This window comes from Pan troglodytes, chromosome 12 (genome assembly GCF_028858775.2).
Source record: "Pan troglodytes isolate AG18354 chromosome 12, NHGRI_mPanTro3-v2.0_pri, whole genome shotgun sequence".
NCBI classification, from domain to species: Eukaryota; Metazoa; Chordata; class Mammalia; order Primates; family Hominidae; genus Pan; species Pan troglodytes.
Genome location: NC_072410.2, coordinates 91,845,065 through 91,862,412, shown reverse-complemented (window position 1 = coordinate 91,862,412; position 17,348 = coordinate 91,845,065). Strand labels below are relative to the sequence as shown.

The window sequence follows — 17,348 nt, the reverse complement described above, 5'->3', positions numbered from 1 at the left end:
TCACGAGGTGCGCTTTGGGCCCCTATTCACTCAGCTGATACTGATGGACAGTGTGAGTGCCAGGCACCGTGCTAGGCTCAGGAGATGCAAAGATAAGTCAGCATTCCTGCCCTAGCTGCTCAGGGGCTTGGAAGGGAGATAGACAGTAAGCTGATGTCTGCAATGCACAGCAAGGGGTGCTGCTCAGGGTGAGCATAGAGGATGGAGGGGCTGCCAAACTGTCTGAGGGGCAAGCGGTCTTCCTGAAGAGGAGACCCTCCACCCAGACTCCCAAAACACAAAAGGGCATCCTGAATAGAGAAAGCAGCAATGATGAGGCCTGAATCCTCACAGCACAGTTGGCACAGGCCATGGCCCAATGGGGGCGGCCTTGACTTCAGGGTGGGGGTGGCAACAGGAGCTGTGTGCCCACAGCATGTGAAGAGTTTCAGGTGAGGAGTGATCCTTCTGCATTTAGAAAGCCAGAGCCAATGAGGAGGGCAGCTAGGGCCTGCCGCGGTCACCCAGACGAGAGGGGGCAGCGGCTGAGTTTGGCAGCAAGATATCTCAGGGAGCAAGAGATATCTCAGAGGAGACAACAAAATGGGGGTGGGGGGAGAGCAGGATGCCACAGATCAGGGCTTGGGTGAAAGTCTGAAGGGTGGTGGCACCCGGCCTGAGATGAAGCAGACGGGAGCAAAGAAGGTGCTTGCTATCTTGAGAGGCAGGGAGGAAGGTGTGGGACAAGGAGTACATGATGCTACCTTATGAGGAATCACGGAGGAGAGACAAGGAGGAGAGACAGGGAGGAGCAGGGAAGCAGAAGAGACTCAACCACCACGCCAGTTCTGGCCAGGCCACGGTTATCATGAGGGTCAGGAGGGGAGCAGTTTGGATAATACAATAAAGTTTCCATGGAGATCAGGGATTCCTCTTGTTGCCTCAGGGACAGCAAAGGTAAGCTCAAGGACATTTACTGATCTTGCCCCTCGCTAGGCCAGTGGGACCCTCACTGCTCTGTGATCCACAGAGTCCCCAGCGGAGTCCTGCTTCCATCACATCCCATTGTGCCCGCTTACTTTGCCAGCCACCTGGGGCCTCACGTGGCCCTCAGCGCTCCATCCCGTGTCTGCCACCCTCGGCTCAGAGATCTCCCTCCCACAGCAGCCCCCACCCAGCTGTCATCTCCTCTCCCGCTCTTTTCATCTCTTGTCAAACACATTTTGTAGTTGCTGGCCCCTGGCTCTAAATCACTCCCTCTGCTGGCCTTGGCTTCCATCCCCAGTATCTTTCAAGCACAAATTTCACTAGATGTGGCATTGCAGTCTCCTCCTCGCGCATTTTGCTTTCCAGTTTTTAAAGTAAGTCTGACATTCAGGCAAATGGAATGTTCAGAGCCAGGAGCCAAGGCCGAGGCCCGGAGCTCTCTAAGGACTTCCCTGCTCACATGCCCTGCACCCAGCCCACCTTGTTCTCAGCTCCACTGTGACTCACATGAGCCGCAGCACCCTGACTCAGAGCTGGGGAGCAGGGTGCAGAGCCTGGACCTCTCTACATTCATCCATGTCACCCGTTTCTCCACCCCTGGCCCTGTTACCTGTCTGCCCTGCCTTCCGGACCTGCTTTGGCCCACAGCTGCGGAGCAGCAGGAAAGATGATGAAACCAGAACTGTTGCTGGTCCTGATGCCCCCTCTTGCCTGGGTGACTGCGGCAGGCCCCAGCTGCCCTCCTGATGCCAGTACTAACTTGACTACTCAGGGCCACAGCTAGCAAACAGTCACCAAGTGCTTACTAGAGGTTAAAGATGAGGCTCGGCATTTGACATCAATTATTTCACCTCACCCTGAGGACCATTATTATTCCCATTTTACAGATGAAGAAATGGGGTCTCTGGGAGTTTGAGTAACTCACCCATGGTCCAGCTAGTAAGTGACAGAGATGTTGTATGTCAAAGCTCACAGGGCTAGGAGACCTAGCCCAGCCACTCAGTCAACCAGTTACGTTGCCTGGGTCTCAGCTTCCTTCTCTGTGAAATGGCAATGACCTCTTCACCCAAAGGGCTACTGAGGACATGAGAAAGAGATGGGAAAGCACTTCGTGAAGTCCTACAGAAATACAAGGCATGGGCCGAGTGCGGTGGCTCACGCCTGTAATCCCAGCACTTTGGGAGGCCAAGGCAGGTGGATCACCTGAGGTCAGGAGTTCAAGACCAGCCTGGCCAACATGGCAACACCCCATCTCTACTAAGATTAGCTGGGCTTGGTGACAGGCATCTAAAATCCCAGCTACTCAGGAGGCTGAGGCAGGAGAACTGCTTGAACCTGGGGGCACCGTGGTTCGAGATTAGGCCACTTCACTCCAGCCTGGGCTAAAGAAATACAAGGCATGAAGAGTCTTACTCTAAGGGCTTACTGCATGGTTCATCCTCTCCTGTAGGAATTATCCCAGGACCTTCGTCCCAGCACACAGCCTCCTTGAAATTTCCTCAAGCCAATCCTACCAGCCCTGTTTCTTCCTGGCCGTAGAGGCACATGTGTTATATCATAAGAGCCAGTGGTTCTTTGAAGCACTTGGGGGCAAATGGTAATGGAACTTGACAGTGATCCAGGTTTTAAAGGGAAGACATTTGTGTGTTTCAGCTCCTTATTCTAGACTGAAAAATGTGGGCAGGTCACCAATGTTTGCAGTCAAACTGCCTTCTACGTGATGTGCCAACTCCAGGAGCAAGCAGCTCTGCTGTTGCTGTGTTTAATAGGTCTGGGGCTTTCAGATAAGTGAGAAGACATGTCAAACCAGCCTACATGTGCACCTCAGGCTGGGACAGGTCTGGTGACCTGCACTGCGTGGAGGGCATGAGAGGGTGAAGAAGGCCTGCATGAAGAAATGGACAAGGTGGCAATAAAAAGGGCTCTGATGCTCTGCAGGGCCCTGGAGTCCTGTTAGGAAGGGAAGTCTGCGAGGGGAAAGAGTAATCCAGGGCAGGGGGAGGGGCACCACTGCCGAGCGGGAGGGCTTCATGTTTCTGGAAATAGCGTCCAACTTACTTAGTACCTAAGCCAGTTTCCGCATGCTTTTACCGGCAGAAGTATTTTCAAACCAGCAGATAGAGCTGGAACTGACCTTAATAAGCATCTCTGGCTTACTTCTCTCATCTTACGTGGGAGGAAACAGACACCCAGGGAGCTGAAGGCATTGTTGGGCAGTATCTTAGAAAGGGCATGCACTTTCTCAGGCTCAGGCCAGTTATTTCTTCCCCTTATTTTATCATGCTGCCTCACAATGTTGGACAAAATGGCAAAAAATATCCAGAAGAAAGGCAGGTTACTGAGGGGGGGACTGACAGCCAGGCCCTCTGTGCCTGGTTCTTGGGCAAAAGGCATAGACAGATGCAGAGAGAAGGGGCAAAACGCTTGCTCGGGTATGCAAATGGTCAAGAAACTTAGGAAAATGTGTGCCACTTCATTGCAGCAGGGAGAGGCAAATTTAAACCACAATAAGACACCACCACTCAGCCTCCCGGTAGGCAAAAATGAAACAGACAGACAATAGCAAGTGATTGATAATGAGGACTTGGTGCAACAGGGACTCTGCTATAAGTACTTCATTAAATATTTGATGATATCTACAAAAGCTTCTAGGGGTACACCCTACAAAAACACATATGCCTGTTCACCAAAAGACAAGTAGAAGCTTAATCATAGGAGCTCTCGTCATAAAAGCCAAGCTGGAAAAACCCCACGTGAGCACTGATAGTCGAGTAGATATAGAAATTGTAATATATTCTTATAAAGGAATACTACACAGCAATGAGAATAAACAAGCTGTGTCTTGCAAAATGTGGCTGAGTTTCATGCACAGAACTTTGAGGGAAGCCAGATACACATGAGTACATATTGTGTAATCCCATTTATATAAAGTTCAAAACCAAGCAATATCAATCTACAGCTTTTGAAGACAAGGTAGCCACGGAGAATTCTGATGGGGCACGGGCATAAGGGTGGCTTCTGGCAAACACAGAATATTCTTTAACTTGATGTAGGTACTTGATGCAGGAACATAGGTGTGTTCTCTTTGGAAAAATTCTTCAAGATATACCTGCAGGAGGTGTGTACTTTTCCATATGTATCTTATATTTCAATAAAAGATTTCCTTGAGAAAAGATGAAGAGAGTTTCTGGTGTTGCGGCAGATTTTGGTTGTGCAAGAAGATTTCAAAAGCCACTGAACTGGGACATGGAAAGCTCATGAAATAGACAAAAGCTGCAGCCAAACTCAACAGTATTGTCTTCTCCACCCCTCCTGTGTTCCCCATAACACTGAGGAGAGCACCCCCGGAATGCAGAGTGCAAATCCAGGGAATCTTCTTCACCCCTCTTCCTCTGTCCTTTAAAGACAGATAATTCAGAGGCGAGAGAACTGATACCACACTGCCCTTGGTGTTACTGAAACCCTGAGTTCACGGGCCAGGGCTTATTTTCAAGGCTAGCTTAAGGGACCATGCCTCCTATGGAAAGTGATCTGTAAGGTGGGGAGGTACTAGGGGCCTGGGGAGTGTAGTAAGGTAGCTCCCACTTGTCCACCTGAGGGATTTATTCACTGGGGGCATTCAAGTTCCATGAGGGCAAACTTTCAGTCTGTTTTTTGTTGTTGTTGTTGTTGTTTTTACTGATCTATACCTAATAGTCTTAGACTCAATAATTTGTTGAATGAATTATTCCTGGCAAATATTTAATCCAAATCAGTTTTCCACCCTGGGCATTGAAAATGTCTCTACATCTCTTTCCACATCTCTTTCCCCTGCCTCATTCCCCAGGTAATGTGAAATGTAGGAGGCAAACTTAGGGAGGGAGAAGGGAAATCTGTCCCCAGAACAAAGACCACTTGGTACCTTTTGAAGCCACACAAGGTTCTTCTTGGGTTGCCTGCCCACAGGCATTTGGCCCAGATGACACTATTTATTGAATTATATGACTGAAATGTAGTATTTTAGTACCTCTGGGCAAAGCTAAAATATAATAATCAAACCATCTTAATTAGGAAACCCAGAATCCTCTTCTATCCCCTCTTCTCTTTCCCCAAATCACAAGTCAAACACACACACACACACGTATGCACACACACACACTTTCTCTAACTCAGTGAACTTTAGACATAATTAGAAGTTTTATGTTTGTGACAGAATAAAATAAAATATATGGACCCACAATCTGAAAAATTGATTTTGCATTTCAGCCAAGCATGGACTAGCTGTGTGACCCTGGACAAGTCCCCTAACCTCTCTGAGCCCGGGTCCCCTGACCTAGGTGTGGGGTTAATCTGCTAGTCTTGCTGTTCTGCTCAAGTCTGTGCAGCCCACACTGGTGCTCAGTCTGGAAACCCAGCAGTGAGTCTGGGGATGAAGGACAGGGTCCTTTTCCAGGCCCTATCAGCTCCTTCTCCCCTAAGACTAGCTCCTGCTTCTCACTGTTCCTGCCTCACTTCAGAACGAACTCCCCAGTGGAAGATCCAATGTCCCCACCCTGAGGATGAAAATGCTTTCAGGCCAAGTTCTCATATCAGGCTCTAGCTCCCGGGCCAGCCGCCTGTTCAGCCTGCACTTTGGTTGGGACAGTTGTCCAGCCTTGGGGCAGGGGCACCACCCCTGCCTGGTACTCTTTTCTCTGTCACACTTTGGCTTTCTTCCTACTGGCCATGGTGCTGGCCAGGAATGTGTTATTTAGGGCATGTCCCAGTGTTGCTGTGACAATGAGGCAGTGACAGTGTGAACATGGAAGCATTCCAGGGTTTACTGAATAAACTCTAATCTCCTTATCCTGAATTCAAGACTTTGCCACAACATGTCCCCAAGTTATCTTCCAGAATATTCTCCTCCATTCCTCCCCTCCATCATTCTACACCCTAAGTAAATTGGGCTTACTCCTACAAAACACTGGCTCTTCTATCTCCTGATATTTCCTTATGCTCTTCCCTCAACTTGAAATGCCTACTACCTGGTAAAATCCTACGTGCCCCACTCGCCAGCACACTAACTGCAGCCCACGCCATCTCCTTCAAGAAGCCTCTGCCTCCCAGTCACGTGTAAATTCCTTCTCCTTCACAGGCCAGCCTAATGCTATTTTGTCTTTTTCACAGGACAGCTCCTAACTCCTGTGCTGTGCTGCATGGCCAAGACGGAAATAACTACACCCAAACCAGGGACAGGGCAGGAGCTGGGTGCCTGAACACTGAGGGCAGGAAATTCGTGTACTAATTCCAAGAGCAAGGGTATGGCCTTAGCGCAATCCACATTTGAGCATCAGGAATTGGTCTCATGTCCATTTCTCCCACTAGGCCATGAGCTCCTAGGGAGTGGAGACTAGTTCCTAACACAGGACTTGGTATATGGCAATTGCTCAATAAATGTGTGGAGTAAAGGAATGAGCAAATGAGTGAGTGAATGAATGAATGAATGAAATGTACAATGCAAGGTCAACGTTAGCAGGAATTCACTAGGAAACAAGGTGCAAGAAAATAAATTAGCTAAGGCAGTTTAGATGAATTCTCATCAGTGTTGTTGCTTGGTCCCCTTTTGAAGTCTGAGGAGTTACCCCTTCGGGAAATCTCCCTGAAACTCAAAAAAACAGGCACTCAAAGAACGCAGGAGGGGCCTGCAGGCTCAGGATTCAAGGAAATCAGGAGATCAAGACTGGGGAGGAATCCTGACCCAGAGGCCCTTGCTAACTCCTGTGCTTTGCTACGTGGCCAAGACAAAAAATAACTACACAGAAAACAGACAGGGCAGGAGCCCCTGTGGCCGTTCCTCCCCTCTTACCCTGGCAAGATGGTACTGCAAACTGCCCCAGGCTGTGGACACAGTTCTGCTACAGAGCCACTTCCAGGATGTCCTGCAACTCTTCCTGCTCTTCCCTTCCTCCCCCAGAGGAGGAGATGCTCTGGAGTGAACTCAGAGATCAAACTCAGATGCTCTGGAGTGAAGGCACTTAGGCCCACTATCAACAGGCTCACATCCTGTATTGAAAAGTGGCACATGGGGGACCAGAATGTCACAGACGGGGAGAGCTTGTTTGCAAAAGCTAAGTATCTGTGATGGGCTCCCCCTCCCCTCCCCTCAGCCTTGGTGTGGAATCACTAACGCTGTGCTGAGCTAGTGGAATAGCCTTGACTCTGAGGGAATATGAACATTTTTTATGCTTTGCCATTCCAGCTGTAAAGATTTTTATCCTATTACTGCTAAGTGACGAGTACAAGGAGAGAAATGATGATGATCTTTGGCAGCCATTCCAACTGAGTAAATAGAAGGAGGGAGAAATGCTACGAGAGGCTGGGCCACTGCCCCTTCATCTCCCAGGAGGAAAAGGAGCCAAGGAAAAATGTCTTCCTGGTGGGATGTATCAAAGTGTAGAATTTTCCCTCCAGGCAAGTGATGGGCGCCCCACTGTCTGAGCCATTTAGCACCGCACTGGACAAAGGCTGGGAGAATATGTGGAAGAAAACACACAGACCCAGCCAGGCCAGGCAGAGGTGACCCAATGAGGCTTCCCCAGCTAGAGTTTCCAGCCCATGGCTCACGAGCTCAGTCCACCCTGAATCTGCTCCCTGAAATCAAAGCAACCCCATAATAGGCGCTGCTAGCAAGAACATACATATGCTTTATCAAAATATTCCCTCCCTCCTGGAGGGGTGTGTCTCTATTTGTGGCTGCTTGTCTGCCAGATGTTTTATGTACCACTTGGATAATGGCAAATCCAGCTGTTGTCACCAGAATGGGGTGATGGGATGGAAGTGGGATGACTCGAAAATGAAGACTACTTGTTGGACTGGTCAATGCTTTATGTATTGAAATGTAATTGTGGCTAATAGTTCTCTATTGTATTAAAATGTAATTGTGGTTTTTTCCACTAAAGGTAACGGCAAAAAACGCAATTTCTTTTGCACCAACCTAATATATGAACAGCAGAACTCCTCTGGACGATCATCTCAGACTCACCCCAGCTGGAAGTTGTCTGTTCCTTACAGTGAATTCGTTATTTAAAACACATCACCTACCTCCCACCCCCAGTACATGTAGCCCCATTTTATTCATCTTTGTGATCTCACAGGACTTAAGCAGTGACCTGGAAATGAAGTCTCTCCTCTGTGTTAGCAGAATTGTTGACCTCATGAGGGGAAGTTGGAGCTAGGATGTCCCCAGGCAAGCTCCATGTTTTGTTCGATTGAGGTGAGTGGGGGCCAGTGTATGAGTATATATCTGGAATGAAGAGACCATAAATGGAAGAATGCATTCATCTATAATTGTGTGGAGACTTGAGGAATGATGAAGCTTCGAGGTTAGCCAGTCTAACACCTTTATTTCACAGCTGACAAACGAGGCTGAGAGGAGCAGGGATGTGCTGAAAGCCACTCAGGGGTACCTTGTTCTTGCCTTGTCACCTAGCCTGAGACTAGGGATGAAAGGACAAGGTTGCAGCAGAGACATGCATGTCTACAGGCTGACGACAGAGGTTTCCATCTCAACAGTGAAGATCACATCAAATGCGTGTAACGGGTGAGGTGGGCATGGGAAGGTTGCTAAGCCCAAGCATGAATGAGTAGGGCATGCCTGCGAAGCTGTAGAACTTACCTTTTGAGCCATACTGGATGTAGCATCACTCAGTGCCCACTGCCAAGGACCCTGGAAATCCTGAGAGGCTCAAAGCCTGCCCCTGTCTTAGCTTCTTCTACTCCTGCCCTCTGCCATCTCACATTCCACATAGACTGGACTGTCTCTCGTAAAATACCGTGGACTTCACAGGCGAAGAACCAAAAGAAAAATGGCTACTCGCTTCCATTCCAGATACGGAAATTAAGCCCCCAGGCCTCTCTGGGCTTCTTTTATCACATGGTGCCCTGCATGGCTTGCTTGTAAGGGGTCCACACCACCGGTGCATCTGGGGATTCAATCAGCACAGCTGCCTGCTGGGTGAAACTTCTACAGCCTTCCTCCTTCCTCCCCCTCCTCCCCCACCTGCTGCCTCCCACATCATGCGGCATCTTCAGATTCCTGAGCTGCTCACCCCAACACCCGCCCTCCTGGCAGCACTTGCTCTAATGCTCAGCTAATAGTTCTCTGTTTCAGGCACTGTCCAAACGCATCCTATAAATCAGAATCCAATTACTGTGGTAAGAAAATTGGAAGCAAATGTAATAAGCTCAGACCCCTCCCACATGCGGTTTCTTCACCCTTCTTTTTTCAGTAACGAGAACTCTTTAAGGGAAAAGCATTTTTCCTTTAACTCAGAGTCTATTCTCCTGATTCCTTCTACAAGGCCCCTGAGGATCGAAGGGTGAGGAGAAGGGGCTTCCTTTAGCTCCTCTTTTCCTTGCTACACGTAAAGCAGGTGGGAGAGGGTGGTCAATTGCTTTTCCAGTGTTACCCTCCCTTTCATTTGTTCAACATTTATTGAATTCCTATCACACACAAGGAAAGCACTGTAGGAGATGCTCAACATGTTACTCACCCCAGAGGGCAATTGATATCAGTAGGACCTTAGCTGCAAGGCATGATGGGAACACAAAGGAGGCCCACCACGGGCAAAGACTGTATCAATATGATTGGGTGTCCTCAAGGAACCAGAAGTCCAGAGTGGGCCAATGGCGATGGGGCCAGGAGTGAGCCCACAGTAGGAGCTTCTCGGTAGAGGTGATGCCAATTGCTAGGAGGATGGCAGGACATGGAGCCTGTGAATGAAGAACTGGGAAAGGAGGGAGGAGCAAGAAGGAACCAGAGAGGCCAAAGTCTCCGCAGAGCCCGAGACAGAAGTCATGTCAGTGGAGAAATGGAGAGGGCTGTAGTGTGTGGGGAGGTGGTGGCCTTATTGCGGGGCCTTTACTCTCGACTCAGACCCTCAGCCTTTTGGCTGCACCAGTCCTACCTATGAACTTCACCTGGGCCACAAAAATAAGCCACAGGTACAGGCTGATGCTCTGTGGTTTCTAAACTTGAGCCGGCATCAGAATCACCTGTAGCTCTTGCCGAGACACAATCAGTTCAGATCGCTAAACTCCACCCCCAGAGTTTCTGATCCAGTAGTTCTGGGTGAAACCTAAGAGTTTGTGTTTCTAACAAGTTCCCAAGTGAAGCTGATGCTGGTGGCCTGCTGGTTTGGGGAACCAGAATTTGAGAATAGTTGTTCTAAGTCCCTGCTATTCAAAGTGTGATCCATGGACTAGCGGCGTTGGTATGACCTGGGAGCTTGTTAGAAATGTGGACTCACGGGCCCCATCTCAGACGTACTAAATCAGATTTTAACAAGATCCTCAGAGGGGTTCTTTGTTTGCCTATTTAAGTTTAAGAAGCGCTTACCTAGAGCAGTGGTTCTTAACCCTGGCTGGGGAGCTTAGAAAAGAGATATTTCAGCTGGTTGGAGTCTGGATATCAGCATTGAAAGAAAGCACCACAAGTGATTCTTGTAAGAAGCCTGGATTGAGAAATGCTATGACCGATGCTAAGGACCAGCACCCCACACTCATGGGGATTTGACACCACTCACTTCCACTTCTCTGGCATTGAACCTGACCTTGAAACCCACCTCTGTTCTCCTCTGCCCCCCTCACCATCCCTGACAACTTAGAGATCTTAATGCTCTTTCCTGGTACTTGGGGTATAGATGTGTGCTCCGTTTGGGGGTTTAGTTGCATCTCTTGCCTGATCATCTTGAGTTTTCTCACAGAAACCTCTCCTTCCATTCCTGGCCCTTCAGTATCAGCCTACCCACATACCCTGTAATAATAGCAACAACTAGAATTTGAAAAATATTTACTATTAGGTAGGTAAATACCTTATATATATATATAAGTAGATATATAAAATATATATTAGTATATATAAATATATATATATTAGTATATATAAAAATATATATTAGTATATATAAAATATACATATTAGTGTATATATATTATTTGATCTTTATAAAAACTGAATTAGGTAGGATCATTATTGTGATTTTTACCCCTATTTTCCAAAAGAGGAAACTGAGGTACAGAGAAGCTAGGCAACTTTAAGTTTACTCCTAGTCAGCAGCACAACCAGGACTGTAAACAGGGCAATCTGATCCCAGGATCAGTATCCTTAGCCCCTGGGCTATTACTGCCTTCCATTCAACTCTGCTTTTAAAAAGAAGGCTTGGCCTTGTCCTGTTGCTGGTGATGGGGTTGATAAAGCATATTTACATTTCATTTTTGAGAACTTAGGTAAAAAGCAGAGCTGGATTCACAGCAGAGATCTTCACTGCAATTTCGCCTCAAGGGGATGTCTATGGCAAGGTCTGGAGACATAGCTGGTTGTCACAACTTGGGGAATGTGCTACTGGCATCTAGTAGGTAGAAGCCAGGGATGCTGCTAAACAACCTACAATGCACAGGACACCCTGCAACAAAGTATTATCTACCCCCAAATGTCAGTAGTGCTGCAGAGAATCCCTGGTCCCCAGAACACAGGTCACCAGCAGCATTAGCTGTTCAGTTCTGAGGCAGACAGGGCCCAAAAGGCCCCAGGGCCCTGTCAGCCCAGACAGGCAAGCTCCAGGAATTGCATCAGGATGAAGCCGGGACACAGTGGGGAGGCTGGAATCACAGAAGGATTAAGAGACATAGCTGATGACTCCAACCTAGAGTCAGGGTTTCCCTGAGAACTAAGAGCTCGAAGTGTGAGATCCTATAGACAGAAGGGCCCAGTTGAAAGAAGAAAACAGGGCTTTGCTGGCAGTCTTTGGAGCTCTCATCACCACAAGGGTGACACCAGTATGGTGACTAAACTTGGCTTGGAGATGGCTGATCCAATTGGTGGCCCCTCACAGTGCTAGCCTGGGGCTTTGCACATAGTAGGTGATCTATACCCCTAGATGGCTGCTGGTCCCATGTGCTTGCCCTCATTCTCAATCACCTGACCTTTCCTTTTCATGCACATTCAGAGTAAGTTCTTTAAGTCTGAAATTCTCTGAGTAACACAATCCCAGCTCCCACAGGGCAAGGCTCGTGCCCTGAGGCAGACATACGGCTGATACACTTTCCCTTTTTGTCTTCCCAAAGGGAGTCTAAATTCTGTCTAAATCCTCTCTTCCCTTCTTGCTGTAATCCCAGCAGATCACAGTTTCTTAACAGATGGAACACACTGGGCTAGGTGCAAAGCCTGGAACTGGACACCGTGAGCTGGGCTCCTTGGAAACAGGCTCAGTTCTTCATCACCTACCACCACATATGCCTAGCCCTTGCAAAATGTTAGTTTCTGCCTCTAAATGGTAGAAGAAGTTAAGTGTAGAAACTAGTCCTGCTCAGGGTATCCCCAAGTACCTGCCTGCTCAGTGAATTACTTGTTGCCTTCTTTCTGCAGGTGGGAGCAGTCACAGGTGTCTCTCGGGGGGCTGTCATCCAGGTGCGCCAGCAACTTTCCTGGCTAGGAGACCTCCCTTTGTCCCTCAAGAAAGCCCTGGCCTCTGGACTCAGAACAAGGGTCCACCTGCCTAAGACCCAGCGGAGCTTCTCAGGTTCCTGTCTCCTGTCTCCTCCCTCTTCCCCTCTTTCCTATCTGCAGTTTCTGCTCGGGGAAATACAATAACCTAATATTTAAATAAAATTCTCTCAGATGCCAAGGAGTAGGACAAGTGCCCAGGAATTTAAACAGGAATAATACAAGACTCTGATTTTCAGACACTTTCAGGCCAGTAGAAGGGAGTAAGCAGGTATAGCCCACGCCCTGGGTCTTTGGCAGTAGGGGACTGCCAGGAACTGCTGCTAAGGCAGAGCCTCATGGGTCCCTCGAGGGGAGAGTTAAATTCACAGAAAGTCAGAGTTAGAAGAAGCTGTAATATCATCTAGTTCACCTCCCTTGCTATATTCATAGGGAAACCAAGACTTCAGCTGCTTTTGGCAATGATGGGGATTAACAAGGACTGGTTGAGTCACTCCAAAGCATACATGCTGTTTAGAAGACAAGGTTTCCGAGTAGTGCAACCTAGTCGGGGAAATGGAGTCCGCCAGCCTTCACAGGGTACCAACTTAAGAACTGCCAGAGGAATCAGCCTCATAAGTCATGAAAATTCCTGCTCTACTGCTCATAAACCCCAGTTTCCACAATGTGAGTACCCATGGACCCAAACAAATATAAGAGGCTAAGAAGCTAACACCAGTACCACAGCTTCTCAGCATGCCAGTCTGCTATTTAAGACTGGTGCAAAGTCAATTTCCTGCAGCAGACAAGAAAGGCCCACACAGGTCTTTGGCATTTCTGGGCCCCCAGTTTGGAGGCCAGGAGCCCAGGAGTGGAGGAGCTGAGATTGAGACTGACCTGCTTACTAGGTCTTACCAGGGAGCATAAGGGCTGCTATGACTCTAAAAAGGGTCGGTCGTGAGGCAGAAAGTCTTCACAAGGCCTCTGCTTGCTAGGAAACAAAACTTTCTACGTAGCTCCAGGCCTGATCTCTGCAACCCACTGAAGGCATGGCCTGACTAAAGGCTGGCAGGATGGAGCTGTGTGAATGAGCCGCTCCAAAGGCAGACAGAAGAACCAATGGCAAGCTGGCTCCTCTTCTCACATGGCGAAATGTCCAACGGCTGGCACTGGAAGGCTCTCTCCCAGTCACAGAAAACACCGCCCACCTACCTGCCCCAGGGTCCAATCATCCTGCCTTCCCCTACTTTGGAACCCAGCCTTGGGTGTGGGAATCTGCCAGGGAGAAACAGGCCTTGGCTGTAGTGTTTTTGGTGCTCTATGGGTTCGTGTCAAATGATCCCTAAGGTGAGGAGCAGGTTAAAGTGAAAGAGGCCACCCCTGCCCCCAGCCTCCTGGTGGGAACTGGGGGGGTTTGGGATTGCTCTCAGCAGTAAGCAGTAGGCAACACAGACAGGGTCAATCACCAAATCCGAATCCCTTTAGTGTTCAACTGGCAGCAGATGGTCCAGCCCGGTTCTTAGCACTGGTGCTGCATGCAGCAGGCCCCAGATCAAGCCTGCTGTTGATCTCTTTTGACTGCAGGGGTAACAGAGTGGGAGAAGGAGGAAGTACCTCAGATGGCGAGTGTCCGGGACGGCCCGATTGCTGGAGATCCGCTCACTCTCTCGCTGGTTGAAAGCATACAGCTTATAGGGGTCGTCACCAACGCGCCACTTTTTGGCATTCAGATACCGCCGCTCATCAAACTGGTCCCACAGGTCGTCCCAGTCAGCGTCTGAAGGCTGCGTGACACGAATGGGAAGTCTGTGAGAACGGCTCCCTGTCCTCCACTAGCCCCCGTCTGCCTATCAGTACCCAACTCCAGAGACCAGGCTTATTCTGGCAAGGTTTGGCTCAAAGATGGGGTCAGAAGCAGAACATCAACTAAACCATCAGCAACAATAAAAACAGAACGATGACAACGACAGCTGCCACCATTTTCTGAGCACTTCTGTATACTGGGTGCTGTTCTAGGATCTTGACTCACACTACTTCATGTAGTTCTCAGAGCAATTCTATGAGAGGGATGCTGTGCATACCCTTATTATACAGATGAGATAACAGCCTGGAGAGGTAAGTACCTTGCCCAAGATCCCTTAGTTAGGAAATGGCAGAACTGGAACTTGAATTCTAGTATCCCAACCCCAGAGGCCATCTCTCCAGGGCAATCTGAGAATACCTGGTGTGAAAGTGCTGGCCCCATGGCTGGCACAGAGTTTCATGAATGACTGTCATTATTCCTCTGCTGTAGAAGAGCCAGCGATGGGAAGGAAGGAGGAGTTCCATCTACAGTGGTGTGCTACTCACCACCACCCTATCTGTTCCTTTCTTCCTCCTACCCAGGAATCTGGTATTTTTAAGAAGCATCAATGGGGGAGTGAGTAACAACCCTCACTGTACGTGGATAGAGCACTTTAGAATTGTAAGGTGGCTTCTGTATTCATGATCTCATTTCATCTTCACCAAAACCTTCTGAACTAAGTAGGGAAGATGAAGTTCCAAAAGGTTGACTGGCTTGTCTGAGGTCGCACAGGTGGAAGGGGCAGAGCTCAAAGCAGAGCTCACTCTCTGTGGCCCCTCCAGCAGAGGAGGCAAGGGAATGCCTCCTAGCCACAGCCCAGGCTGCCTAGTGTGGGTCTGCCCTGCCCACCCCAGTTCCACAGCCAACAGACTGTCCACATAGCTAGCAGGAGGTGTGGACTTCAAGGCCTTGAGAAGCTGGACACTTAAATTTGGTGGTCACTTCCCAATGCATGTTAGCACTCTCACCCCTGGGGGGGAGCTGGTCTGTATCTAAAACAGCTCAGAACTTTCAAGTTCATAAAACATAAGACTCTGTGTTTCCAGGAAGAAAGTGCTGATCAGGTTCTGATCTGGAACATGAGGGTTGTTGGTATCCTGGGGCTGACATTGTCCCTGAGGGTGGGATGCTCATTCATGTGTTACTGAACCCAGTGGCCGTGCAAGTGTCTCAAGCTGCATGGGTACTAACTAAGGGCACTGAGCTGAGAGCTGCCCATCCCATTACTGAGTAGAATGCACCTCCTGCACTCGGGAAACCTGACCAGGGTGGCCCAGGGCAGGCTCCACAGACAGCAGTGCGGGGGCTTGGCCCATGTGGCAAGTTAAGAGGGGCTGCTGGCCAGTGTGCATGTTCATCTGGGCACCATGGTGAGCTTATCCAGTAATTGATCTCTCTCTCTCTCTGTTATCTCCTTTTTAAAAACAGCATTCTCCTGCTAATAGCATAAAATGAAGCTTTGGAGACCAGAGATTTTTATCCAATAATTGATTTTATTAATGTCCTGTGATACTGCAGCTACAGAACATTCTAGAGGAAATCGGTGGGGGTAAGAAGCCCCCAGCCTGTGTTTTGCAATGTCACAGCCTGATAGCTATCACCTCTGCTTGGAACATCACCCCACGGTAACCTTGAAATCCCATCCTCATGGGAAGGGCCATAGAACTGTCTCCCACTGGTTTGTTTCCAATTTAATTCATCGCAATTTTCTAAATAAGTTGTGAGCCCTTATGGTGCTCCGAGCTAGAGAAGAGCGATGTGGAGCTGGAAGGCCCCTGCTCTCGAGGGGATTGCAACATTGCAGAGAGACATGCATGGAGATGCCTGTAACACACCGCAAAGTGAGTTCAATTACATGAGCACGATGACAAGGCTATGAGAGCAGAGGAGTGAGGGGAACTGGGGACAGCTTCTTGAGTAAGGTGTCAAATGAGTTCGATCTTGAAGGATGAACAGGGATCTTACTTTGCTTAAGGGAGGATAGAGAGGGAAAATAAGTATGTAGCAAAAAGCCAGATAAAAGGCAGTATATTAGTCAGGGTCCTCTAGACAAGCAGAACCAATGTTGTGTGTGTGTGTGTGTGTGTGTGTGTGTGTGTGTTCATGTGCATATGCATACTGCCACATATGCATAACAACATTTCAGTCAATGACAGACTGCATATACGACAGTGGTCCCATACGATTATAATACTGTATGTTCGCTGTATCTTTTCTGTTTTGATATGTTTAGATACACACATACTTACCATTGTGTTACAAATGTCTACAGTATTCAGTATAGGAACAGCTGTACAAATTTGTATTATAGCCTAGGAGCAACAGGCTATACCTTACAGCCTATGTGTGTGGTAGGCTCTACCATCTAGGTTTGTGTAAGTATATCCTATGACATTCACACACAAGGATGAAATTGCTTAATGTTTCTTTTTTTAGAGATGGGGTCTCACTCTGTCACCCAGGCTGGAGTACAGTGGCTCAACCATAGCTTATTGCAGCCTCAAACACCTGGGCTCCAGCGATCCTCCTATCTCAGCTCCCAAGTAGCTGGGATCACAAGTGTGCACCACCTTGCCCAGCTCATTTTTTTACATTTTATTTTTTGTGGAGACGGGATCTCACTATGTTGCCTAGGCTGGTCTCGCACTCCTAGCTTCAAGCAATCCTTCCACCTCGGCCTCCCAAAGTGTTTGGATTACAGGGGCCACCATACCTGGGCACTGCATAGTACTATATGATCTTTTATATATATAGTTTAAGTTGACACAGAAAAATATGTATTATAAATAGGAATTGGCTTATGTGATTATGGAGGCTGACAAGTCCCAGGATCTGTGGTGCTGGAGATCCAGCAAGAGCTGATGTTTCCAGTGGGGTCTGAACGCAGGAAAAGCCATGTCGCAGCTCAAAGACATCAGCAGGAGGAATTCCCTCTTAGCCTTTTTGCTCTATTCAGACCTTCAGTGAATTAGACGGGGCCACCAACGCTGGGGAGGGCAATCTGCTTTCTTCAGTCTACTGATTCAAATGTTCATCTCATCCAGAAACACCCTCGCAGACACACCCAGAATAACATTTGACCAAATGCCTGGGCACCCT

At 48.5% G+C, this 17,348-nt stretch overlaps 1 protein-coding gene across 3 annotated transcripts in view; it reads right to left on the bottom strand.

Moving 5' to 3' along the window:
- The window catches only part of GALNT14 (polypeptide N-acetylgalactosaminyltransferase 14), a 227,353-nt gene that overhangs the window by 68,110 nt on the left and 141,895 nt on the right, over nt 1–17,348 (bottom strand). For all 3 annotated transcript variants that reach the window (XM_024354279.2, XM_016948294.3, XM_016948296.4), the window contains exon 2: nt 14,021–14,190. In XM_024354279.2, coding sequence (XP_024210047.1) covers nt 14,021–14,190 — 170 coding nt within the window. The remainder of the gene's footprint in view (nt 1–14,020; nt 14,191–17,348) is intronic.